This window comes from Carassius auratus, unplaced genomic scaffold (assembly GCF_003368295.1).
Source record: "Carassius auratus strain Wakin unplaced genomic scaffold, ASM336829v1 scaf_tig00000254, whole genome shotgun sequence".
Taxonomy (NCBI): domain Eukaryota; kingdom Metazoa; phylum Chordata; class Actinopteri; order Cypriniformes; family Cyprinidae; genus Carassius; species Carassius auratus.
In genome coordinates, this window is record NW_020523286.1 from 1,632,501 (window position 1) to 1,645,000 (window position 12,500).

Consider the following 12,500-nt stretch of genomic DNA (forward strand, 5'->3'; position numbering starts at 1 on the left):
GGGACACTCCGTTGAAAATAAAATAAAAATTAACTAAATAAAAGAAAATAAAAAGCTGACCTCTAAACTGTCTATACAACATAAGTTAAGTGATGTTCTACTGCATAATCAGATTCTTAATATGTATTTTTGCCTTTTTTTTTCAGGAAAAATATTTAAACATCCTTAAAACAAGAACATTTGAACATTTATTTAAGAAACAGAATCACAGTTTTTTTGTTTTTGTCTTTTTTTTTTCAAGAAAACATCTTTACTTTTGAAACAAAAATAGACATTATTTTATGTCTGTTTTCCTAGAAAGCATTTATAAAGATGCTTTTAAAGGATGGTGTCTCTCCTTGTTTTTGCTTTTTTTGTGTTTTTTTTTTCCATCAAAACATTTAAACATCTTAAAAACAAAAACAAAACAAAAATAATAACAGAGAAGCAATAATTCAAATTATTTAAATAATTATAATGCGTCTTGTTTTCAGGAAAACATATTTAAATATCCTTAAAATAAGAAAGCATAGTCTTGTTTGTTTTATTTGTTTGTTTTTCAGAGAAAATGTAAAAACATGCGAAGAAGATACATTTACTTGTGGACTTTATTATTTTATGTTTTATTTATTTTATTTACTTTTTTTTTTTTTTTTTTTTTTAACATTGGATAAAATTTACTTTAGAAACAAAAACCATTATAACTTTTTTTTTATCTTGTTTTCCAAGAAAACATCTAAATAACCTAAGAAGTGTGTTTGCTAGAAAATAAAAAATATTTCAAAGCAAAAAATAAAATCAAAATCATTTTTTCATTTTTTTTGGTTGTTGTTGTTGTTGTGAAAACACATCTAAACATCCTAAAAAACATTATTTCGGCATCTCAAGTAAATTTATTGTGCTTTTTTTCCATGAAAAATAATTGTTATTATTATTATTTTTAATCCTGCGGTGTTGCAACACATTTTGTTTTACACAGAGAACTGAGGAACAAAACAAAAAAACACACACACAATCAATCGTACAGCAGGACATGGGCCATTATTATTTCAAAGCACACTTGACATTATTTTATGTCTGTTTTCCTAGAAAGCATTTATAAAGATGCTTTTAAAGGATGGTGTCTCTCCTTGTTTTTGCTTTTTTTGTGTTTTTTTTTCCATCAAAACATTTAAACATCTTAAAAACAAAAACAAAACAAAAATAATAACAGAGAAGCAATAATTCAAATTATTTAAATAATTATAATGCGTCTTGTTTTCAGGAAAACATATTTAAATATCCTTAAAATAAGAAAGCATAGTCTTGTTTGTTTGTTTGTTTGTTTTTCAGAGAAAATGTAAAAACATGCGAAGAAGATACATTTACTTGTGGACTTTATTATTTTATGTTTTATTTATTTTATTTACTTTTTTTTTTTTTTTTTTTTTAACATTGGATAAAATTTACTTTAGAAACAAAAACCATTATAACTTTTTTTTATCTTGTTTTCCAAGAAAACATCTAAATAACCTAAGAAGTGTGTTTGCTAGAAAATAAAAAATATTTCAAAGCAAAAAATAAAATCAAAATCATTTTTTCATTTTTTTTGGTTGTTGTTGTTGTTGTGAAAACACATCTAAACATCCTAAAAAACATTATTTCGGCATCTCAAGTAAATTTATTGTGCTTTTTTTCCATGAAAAATAATTGTTATTATTATTATTTTTAATCCTGCGGTGTTGCAACACATTTTGTTTTACACAGAGAACTGAGGAACAAAACAAAAAAACACACACACAATCAATCGTACAGCAGGACATGGGCCATTATTATTTCAAAGCACACTTAAAGACACATTTTTGGCCAGCTCTGTATGCACATTCATTCCCGTAAACCGTGGCTACAGCTACTGTTCCTCCAACACATGCATTAAGGTCTTGGCCAGCAACTGTCAGGCACACAGATACAGGGTCTGGACTAATGGAGCGGCCTCATACACACTCCCTGCTGGAGCGGTGCTCGGTGTGCCTGGTTAATTACAGCCACCCCTGCATGGCACTGTTAGGCAGCGATACACTGAATGCTGGCTCCAGCCGGCTTCTCTTAATGGGAGCTAATGGTTTCTCCAGTGGTAATGGCTGGCTTGTGTGGTGAGATGTTGTTGGAGGCACTGCCCGCATTGTGCTGGACCCTTTTGGTCGCGCTCCATACTCCCCTCCTCTGAGAGCCGTCCTATTATTGTGTTAGTATACACAAGTCCCAGAACTGGCAGCAACACTTTCTGTCGGCCCACCTCTCTTTCTGGGCTTTTATGCTTAATGCCTTAGAACTTATTGAGTTTCATTTTGTGTGAATTTAGGATGCATTGACTTAACTTTGGCATATTTGTATTTGAAATAAGACCATAAGAAAATCTTATAATCTCTATAAATGTTCTAAATGTCATGTTGTAAGATCTGTTACTACAAATAATAATTGTCTTAATCTGTCCCCACACCAGCATAAATTTATGTGAGAGAAAATTATTATTATTATTATTGTTTTTGTTGTTTGGTTTCAAAAATAATAATTATTGGTGGTTTGTTTTCAGAAAAACATAGAAACATCTTTTAAAGAGGATAAATTTACTTGAAGATAATGATATTTAATTTTGTCTTGATTTAAAATAATATTTATTTATTTGAATTTTTTTGTGCTAGAACTGTTGGGTGTGCATTTAGGATGGGTTAACTTAACCTTGAAAAACTACAATCAATATTTCGCTAGTGGGGTGAAAGGTGGTGACGAGTATAGGGGCCCACGGCTTGATGGACCACAGCTGCACATTGTCACGAAAGCTTATCATTTGCACGTGTTTTTAAGCCTTGCCAATTTAAACATTCAAAAGAGTTTAAAGCATTCAGACACAAGATGCGAAAAATTCAACTGGCGCACGCACAGAGCTGTGTCTCGTGGAACCGTGCTCTCCTTCGCATCCCCCTGCATCTAAATGAACAAATACAAATCACAGTTTAAACATGCAAACAGAAAAAGATGTGAAAGAGCCCAATTCAGCACCAGCACCGAAATTTGACTCTTCTTGCTCTTGCATCGACAAATACATACAGAATAATGTCCAAATATGTGTCTTGGAGAGTATCCACAAAAAAAACTGTCGGTTATGTTTTAAGTGAAAGTAAACTGGAAAAAGAAATCGGATGTGTATCATTATAGTGGATGCATTGTCTCTTAAAGTGACTGCGCCTAATTTACTAGCTGCTGTCTGTGTCCTGTTAATCCAAGAAAATGAGAGAAAGAAAATCACTCACTGCTCTTGACTGAAGTACTTTGTGCTTTTGACAATAATTAATCCACAGTCAAACCAACAATTATTCAGACACCAGATATAATTTTAGATATATTTTTTTACTAGAGGGTGCAGAACACTAGAGTTCAGTTATTTAAGCAAGTACCACAAAATAAAGTAAACTGTGATATGTATACCTAGAAATTATTGGTACAGTGGACTACCAGTAAAACTGATTAAAAAAAATTTGGGACCAAAAATTACTGAGTCACTTTTGACCTGACCGAGTTTTACTCAAGTGTCTTTTCTTTAAATTTTAATGCAACCTTTTTACAACACAGACTGAAAAAAATTAAGCATTGTTTGGTCATTTGTCAACAAAGTATTGATAGTTGTCCAAATACTGTCATTCTAGCAGTTTTCTGAATAATTTTTGGTTGATTGTAATCCATTACATGCCTTTCTATCAAAGTTATCTGACATTATCAAGATGAATTTGTTCTGACACAGCTTGTCATATTTTATTACCATTTTCTAAACTGTGATAATGTGAGAAATGTTGAAGGTGTCTGTATAAATTTAGTTTTGCCTGTATATTTAATTTTTACAGTGAAGACAATGCAGTGCTATTTTTCATTTGTTTGTTCGGTATCTGTACCTGGATAAATAAGTAAAAAAAAAAATAAAAAAAAAAAAAAACATTGTGTAAATAGCACAAATAAATAAATAGAACGAACATACCAATCTAACAGTTTTAAACAGGGAGCACTGGTACAACGTACATTTCTGCGTATTTCTATCAATTTCTCGAGTTTTTCCGCATTTATGAACAACACATTTTCATACACGTTAAAAGCACCTTATGGTTTCTCATTTTGGCCAATTTGAGCATTGATAAACAACGCAAAACACAGGCATTTTGAGTTTCTGCTAGTGATTCCTATGGAGAAAAATCACTTGTTGCCCTCCAGCTGCATCAGTGACGTCATGTCCAAACAACCTATGACTTGACTAGTCATTCAGGAAAAAGCCACTGGGTAGTTGTTTCTGAAAATATGTTGTTTTATAGATCCCTAGTGTGCATATATCCATCTTTGTGTTATTTGTGTGTTATCATTTTTCTCCCTATCTCTGTGACCTTGTCTTCATTTCCCGCTTATTTTGTTCCCATTTTCTTCTTCTCTTTTTTCGCCTGTGTTCTTCCTCTTCTCTCGTTCTTTGTTTTGTTTACGTGTTTTGTCTTTCTTGTCTAATTTCCTCCGTCCTTTCTGTCTCTGTCTCTCTTGTCTTTTTTCCTCTCTGTCTCCGTGCTTCTTTCTCTCGCTCGCGGCTCGGCATTGTCTTAGCACGACACCGGCTGATAAGTCCTTTGTGCCATCTTGTTTCTGAAAAGTGTGGAGGCTGGCGAAACTGTCACACATATTTCAATAACCATCATGGCATTTCTATTACAATTATGATCTTGCCATACAGGGCCAGGCCCCAGAGCCCCCTGCAGCCACAAAGACCCATCAGCTCCCACATACTCATCACTCCTGTCCCGTCAGCTGTCACCCTTATCTTTTCACTTTTCAGTATTTCTTCTCAATAAATGACACGCCACTGACAACAGCTCCATCAATAGTGCCTAGAAGATGCTTTGAAAAAGCAGACAATTCTAGTCAAAAAATGTCATTGTTGCTGTAGAGTAGTGGATAGAGCATGTGCTCAGATACCAGAAACTGCGCTGTCCTTAAGAGTTTAAATCCAACTTTTATCAAAAAAGTTAATATCTTCAGGAAAAATGTACATGGGCTGCTGTTCAAAAGTTTGGGGCTGGTAAGATTTATGCATTTATTGTTTTTGAAAGAAGGTTGCATTCATTTGATTAAAGGGGTAGTTCACTCATTCAATAGTTTTCATTAATTACTCACCCTTGTGTCGTTCCAAACCTGTAAGACAACACAAGTAACACAAATTTCTTTCTGGTCCTGCATAAACAGCAAAGCAACTACCAAATTCAGGGCCAAGAAATATAATAAGGACATTGTAAAATTAGTCCATGTGACATCAGTGGTTAAACGTAAATATTATGAAGCTACCAGAATACTTTTTGTTCGCAAAGAAAACAAAAATATAAACTTTATTCAACGTTTCTTCTCTTCCATTTCAGTCTAGCTTCATAACATTACGGTTTCACCTTTTCTGTTAGAATAATAGTGAGTCTGCACAGATTGCTTTGCTACGAGTGTCCCGAGTTCGAATCCCGGCTCAAGGACAATTTTTTCTCCACTGTTGTCCACAGATCCTTGCAGTGACACTCTGAACGGTTTAAGTGTGGCCTGTCGGGTGAACCCAAAGACCTACAAGCAGCTTATCTTCTCACCAGACGATTCCTGCCCTCCTGACAGTACGCCCATCTGCGCCAGCGACGGCAAAACTTACGAAAGCGAGTGTCAGATGCAGTGGACGGCCCTGCAGAACAACCTGGAGCTCAAGAAGGTCTCTTCAGGCAGCTGCAAGGAGAAAGGTGAGTTCCTCCTAAAGCAGAGATGTCACAGACACCCAGAAGCTCATGCTCGCGTCTGATAAAGGAGCCCTACGGCCGCATTTGATTTATTTTGTCATGGCTGCGGTGAGGAGGCTCTGGACAAATTAAGTCAGGTTAGCAGTACTGTCATGCCTACACGATACCAATCTCCACAAATCCAATTTGCCTGTCGGGCTCTGGCAGGTGTATTGTGGCAAGACTGTATCTTCACGGGTGATGAAAAGATCGTCCCTGCTTCGCTCTGAAGCCCTGTGGCAAAGCGCAGAGAGAGTGTGTTCAGCAGTGATAGTGCGCGAACAGTAGCTTAGTGTGTATGTGTGTGTGCCTGTGTCTGAACTATGTTTGTGCCGTGAGCGATAGCGGTTTGTGGGCCACTGTTGTTCCAGTATAGAGCAACTGTTTTTGTGCCAGTGTAACTGGAGAAACGATAGCATTTGTCTCCGATAAATGTCTTACTTTGTTAGATACATGTCTAGAATGCTAACATGTGTTTGGGATCTGCTCAGTCAATATGTTAAATGAAATGTATCACTCACATCATTAGTGTTAATGTAATGCATGTTATTTGCTATTATTTCCAGAATTTTACATTTCCATATCTCAAAACCTCCTGTGTTGTTTAAGATCCCTCCAATCCTGATCAGACATGTATCATATTATCACTAATCAAAAGAGTCTTTCTTAAACAGTTTGTAATATGATATGCTAGTAAGCTTAGCTGCGAACTGAAGGCTAAATGGTTTTTAACTTTGCTATTATTTTCTTTAGCATAGCCTACTATCTTAACAGACGGGCTATATTTGTATTAGTTAGAACAAGATATTGTGATAAAATGCACAAATTTTGACCAGACATTACAAAGACTTCCAGAGGGGATGCGATTATGTGGGTTGGATTGATATTTACACCAGCAGTTTTTCAAGAGAGATTACTCTATAATAAACTGAAAACTCTCTTTTAGGTCTGTTCTTATATGACGCAAACAGATTTTGCAGTAATTCCAGATCAAAAGAGTCTTTTATTGCAGGTCAGCATTATTAGTGCTGACAACTCTCACACACTCAGCATGAGACTTACGCAATTGACACTTTTCTCACACTCTCACGCCACACATAAATTCTCATGCGATCAATAGCACTCTTAGTTACATCTATAATAGGATAAATGGCAAAACAAATTTGGGAAAGGGTCATGTGCGCATTTGTGTTTGTGCTCTAGAAAGAATCGAGATTCTTTGTAACGCATTTTTGTAGCGCTGAGGAATGCAGCCAATCACAGTCGTATCTGTTGATTTCTTGAACACCTGTGATTGGCCATTGCATTCTCTCACCTCTAAATGACGGACTTTTTTCCTGCATACGATTCATCTCTCTGTATGTAAATAAGAAATTTACATAGACGCAAAAAAATTTGACGCTCAAGCTATGCAGACTAATAGAAATATATTTTAAATATAACAGACTAAGTAATTGCAATTGCAAAATGTTGTAGACCAAAGTAATTGCAATTATTTATAAAAGTAATAATGAATGAATGTGTGGCGGGTGTGTAAACTGACCATCTCATTCAAACCTGTGAAATTTTAAGATGATTAACCCCTTTTAAAAAACGAATTTAATAATTAAACTTCCTTTTCATATTGGTTAAAAAAAAAAAAAAAAAATAATTTAACCTCGAAATACAATTCCAAACCAGATTCCAAAAGAGTTGGGACACTGCACAAATTGTTAATAGAAACAATGCAATGTGGAAGTTTCAAATTTCAATATTTATTCAGAATACAACATAGATGACATATCAAATGTTTAGACAGAAAATTTATAATTTCAAGGGAAAAATAAGTTGATTTTAAATTTTATGGCATCAACACATCTTAAAAAAAATAAAAATAAATTGGCACAAGGCCATGCTTACCACTGTGTGGCATCCCCTCTTCTTTTTATAACCGTCTGAAAACATCTGGGGAATGACGAGACAAGTTGCTCAAGTTTAGGAATAGGAATGGATGGCATCTCAGTCTTCCAAAAAGAACTTCGTCTGACCACAGAACAGTTTTCCACTTTGCCACAGTCCACTTTAAATGATCCTTGGTCCAGAGAAAATGCCTGCGCTTCTGGATCTTGTTTAGATATGGCTTCTTTTTTGACCTATAGAGTTTAAGCCAGCAATGGCGAATGGCACGGTGGATTGTGTTCACTGTTCAATGTTTTCTGGAAGTATTACTGAGCCCATGTTGTGATTTCCAGGACAGTAGCTTTCCTGTATGTGATGCAGTGGGCTTGAAGATCACATATCCAGAATGGGTTTCTGCCTTGACCCTTACGCACAGAGATTTTTCCAGATTCTCTGAATGATATTATGCACTGTAGATGATGATAACTTCAAACTCTTTGCAATTTTTCTCAGAGAAACTCCTTTCTGATATTGCTCCACTATTTTTCGCTGCAGCATTGGGAGAATTGGTGATCCATCTTGACTTCTGAGAGACACTGCCACTCTGATAGGCTCTTTTTCTACCCAATCGTGTTGCCAATTGACCTAATAAGTTGCAAATTGGTCTTCCAGCTGTTTCTTATATGTACATTTAATTTTTCCAGCCTCTTATTGCTACATGTCCCAACTTTTTTGGAATGTGTAGCTCTCATGAAATCCAAAAAGAACCAATTTTTGGTATGACATTTCAAAATGTCTCACTTTCAACATTTGATATGTTTTCTATATTCTATTGTGAATAAAATATAAGTTTATGATATTTCTAAATTATTCTATTCCTTTTTTATTCACAATTTGTACAGTGTCCCAACTGTTTTGGAATCGTACCGGAATCGGAATTGTAAATTAAGCTTAAATTCAGTCTTTAGTTTTGTTTCTTTTATATAACAATATGTTGAACACCAACGTTGTAATCTTCCCAAAAACAGATTCAACAAAGAGTTTAAGTAAGAAAAGTCTTATAATTATGATGTGACAAAAATAATCTTTTGGTTCTTATCAGAGAAGAATTCGAAAAACACTGTCTCTATTAAATAAACAACAAATTATATTTATATATATGATAAACAAATAATATTTATATATATATGTGTAATATCACAATAAATACCATTTAGTTTTAGTTTATACTTCAGAGGTTTAACTACTTCAAGTTAAAGTTACCTCAATGCTGTCTCAATTTACCCCGAAGCATTTTACTCACTTTGCCCCATAGCTGCAATTTTGGAAAAACACTAGCTTTTTTACCAATTCAGGCTAATTTTTAGCTTAGCAATTCTATATGCATCATAAATACTTCTTATACCTGGATAAATTTACATTGATGTATCAGTCATTACATCTATAATGCCAAAATGTAAAAAAAAAAAAAAAAAAAAAAAAAAAAAGGAAATGGGTGCCTTCCACTCTGCCCATGTGTTTCTTCTTTTCACAGTCTGGCAAAAATAAGGGGTGGTTCCAAAATATATGGTCACATAACAGTAAAAGTGTACAGTTGCCAGTATACAAAGTGTGGATCAACTTACCCACTTTCTCATCTTACCTCACTCTCCCTATGATAGTAACTACTAGGCATGTCCAGATGTCAGTCAAAACTCTGGTGTTTTTTATATATATATTTTGTATTAAAAATGGCTTTTGCGTACATACATACATATATATATATATAATAAAATTACCCCCTTCCCCCCATGGGAATTCTCCCTCCAAGTTGAACTCAAAAGATATGCTATGCTAGAACACTGAAAGTGGGATGTTTAATGGTCCTATTTCCATTCAGAAATCTGGTCACCTTACATTTTTTTGCTTTGATAAGATGTGGTTTACTAGCTACATTTTAGCCTACTAGCATAACACAATGCTAACTAGCTTAAAAATGCCTTTCTCGATTAGTTAGAACAAAATATTGTGATAACTTGCTACATTTGTGATCTGAAATTACAAAGTGTCACAGAGCAGGGTTACTGATACTTCACATCACCAGCAGTGTTTTAAGGAGTAAAATTCTCCTCAGCAATCTCTCATAGGTCCGTTCTTATGTGAAACTCCCAGTTTTCGCAATCCAAATGATTCCCGGTGGATTAAATCAAGTCTTGCCCTAGATTTTATCTCATTAAATATTCTTTTTACTCACAAATACGTCACACTGTGGAAGTGATAGGATTGCGAAAGCTGTTTTATGTACAGTAGTTCACGAAATTCCACTTCCATTCCTATAGCTTCCTGTGAGTCCAGTTTCATTAACATGTATGCCACATCCTTAAAGATAGATGGGATAATGCAATCAAACATAAATCAAGCTCAGATTGTACAATAGCATAATAGGTATCTTAATTTTCTCAAACAGATGAAAGGCTGCTGTAATTATACACCACCACGGCATGTCTGTGACAGCTTAACATGACTGTGAGTGGGAAAAAAAAACACCCCAAATCAATCTGGAATGGAATTAGATAATTGATTAAATAATCAGGCACGGTAATTAATTCAAAAGCCCTAAGTGAGTCAATATCCGATGTCTGATTGAGCGAGAGAGAAAGAGAGATGCCTCTAGTCAGTGTTGATTAGCACCAGGACGGTTACTGCCGTTCTTCATATTGTTGACGCATGTATACGTGTGTATTTGGTCTCCAGGGGGCTGCCCGAATGGTTGTAAGTTCAACGCCATGTGTTTGCTGGAAAATGGGGAGTTTCATTGTTCCTGCGACCCCATACAATGTGACGGCACGTACAAGCCCCTGTGCGGAAAGGACGGAAAGACATACTCCAACGACTGCGAGAGGAAACTCGAAGAGTGCCGGACCAAAACAGATATCCCCGTCAAGCAACAAGGGCCATGTGGTAAGTGTGGAGAATTCTGCAACGGTTTTCTGTGTGTTCTTGTAATTTTATGTTAGAAAAATAGATGTTGTTTAATTAGCATAGTATGTCTGCTTGTGATTGGTTGTGTCCTGTGGAAACTCTTGTGGAAGGTGCTCATTCTCTTTCATTTCCACGCCGTTCTCATTCTGCCATCGGCTCTGATGACACATGAAACGCTGACTTCATGTTTCATTCATGTCCTCACCCCTCCAGTGCCAGTCGTCCACGCCAGTCCTTCCATGTTCAAATGTCTCGTCATTTCCCCCTTTGTCCTTTTATGTCCCTTTTTGGCTGTCTTTAAACTGTTTTTTCTGTTCCAGTGTGTCACTCTGTCTGTCTTTGTCCATGTGACGTCTGCTCAGGGCCGCCGCCGGACACACCATTCGTTGCGAGCGGGGAAGAGTTCAACCTCTGACCTTTCTTATTGGAATTCTGACCTGTGGGTCTCCCTCAGGGGGCCCTGAAAGGGCTGGTTTGATGTCTTTCTTTCTACCTGTACATCTTTGTCTCTGTCTCTTGTGTTTGTTTGCGTGATGGAGAGTGGTTGGAGTGGCCCATCGTGCAGCTTCAGTCCTCGTGGCACTATTTGGAAGGGAAGTGAGGTCATGGAGCTCTTCTCTTTTTTTAGAGTGCTTCCCAGTCTTTCTGTCCCTGTTGTTGCCCCGCAACCAGTTTGCATGGATGCGTGCATGTAGACCCCTTTATAGGAGCTATGTTAGTTTCTCTGTTACACATAAGGATAGAAAAATAATCTATGCAAGTACGCAGATGTAAAAATGTAAATGTGGAAGTGAGCATTCCCATATTTAAAGTGGACTGGCATCACTCTGGCAGCAGAAAACCATTGCTAGAGGGCAAGAGGGTTACTGTCAAATATCTGACATGAAACTATATGCTGCCATTCAAAAATTACAATGAAAGGTACTAAATATATTTATAAGTTGCTCAGTGGAGACTGAAGGCTGGTCATAGAAGAAGAAAGTTTATGGGCTTGCGTTGCTTGAAACGTTTGCGTACTTGTGTGATGCATCCCTTTGGCATCCTCCCTTGAGTCCTAGTGCGTACTTCCCTCCTATACAGTAAATAAGAAGCAATCTAGCAGTAAAGCATAGGATGTCAACAAATATGCAGGCGAGCAATACATGCATGACCCACTGCATCCGCAATGTGTGCTACCATTGGACATTTGGACATCCCATAAGACCATAGGAGCTGAATATCCATGAGATTCAAAATATGAAATAAAATAAAAAACTATAAGTCAGACATTGGGTTTTATGGTCAAATTTGACTTGTTTAACAACACAAGTATATTTGATGCTTTTTTTGTCAGTAATAGCTGAAAATCTATATCTTGCTTCATTTTCTTTTAATTCTCTTAGAAAAATAAATGTATAATAACTTAAAGTTGTTTATGAATATTTACCTGGCATACCTACCAAAAGTACTGCATTAATAATCACGAAATAAATTCTATGCAATTACATTAATTTGGAGGTAGATTGTTTTCATTCGCCATTCTCCACTTTATACTTAAATGCATTAAACACCTCAAAATTATTGCAAAAGTTATTAAAGATGGCTTGAAAGGAAAAAACAGGACCTGGACAGTGTGTTAATTATGGGACTTGTATCCAGGGCTGTTTTGGACAAGGTTCAGATTTTGAGCGCATTTTAACAGTACAAAAATATCCCTCTCATTTATTCTGAAGGCTATGTGTGTCCTACTCCCTGGCAGCACATGTGTGGCAACTATATAGCTGGATAAATCCTTTTTTTCCCCTCCCTCTCTCTTCTTTATTCTCTTCTCGCTATCAGCCTCTATGACTCATTAGGATTGTTTTCCAGTCTTCAGCGAAAAGATGCATA

The 12,500-nt window shown here is 35.9% G+C and overlaps 1 protein-coding gene across 10 annotated transcripts in view; it reads left to right on the plus strand.

Annotated features, from left to right (window-relative positions):
* Window positions 1-12,500, plus strand: part of agrn (agrin) — a 238,248-nt gene that overhangs the window by 151,008 nt on the left and 74,740 nt on the right. For all 10 annotated transcript variants that reach the window (XM_026241822.1, XM_026241820.1, XM_026241830.1 and 7 more), the window contains 2 exons: window positions 5,532-5,756; window positions 10,404-10,610. In XM_026241822.1, coding sequence (XP_026097607.1) covers window positions 5,532-5,756; window positions 10,404-10,610 — 432 coding nt within the window. The remainder of the gene's footprint in view (window positions 1-5,531; window positions 5,757-10,403; window positions 10,611-12,500) is intronic.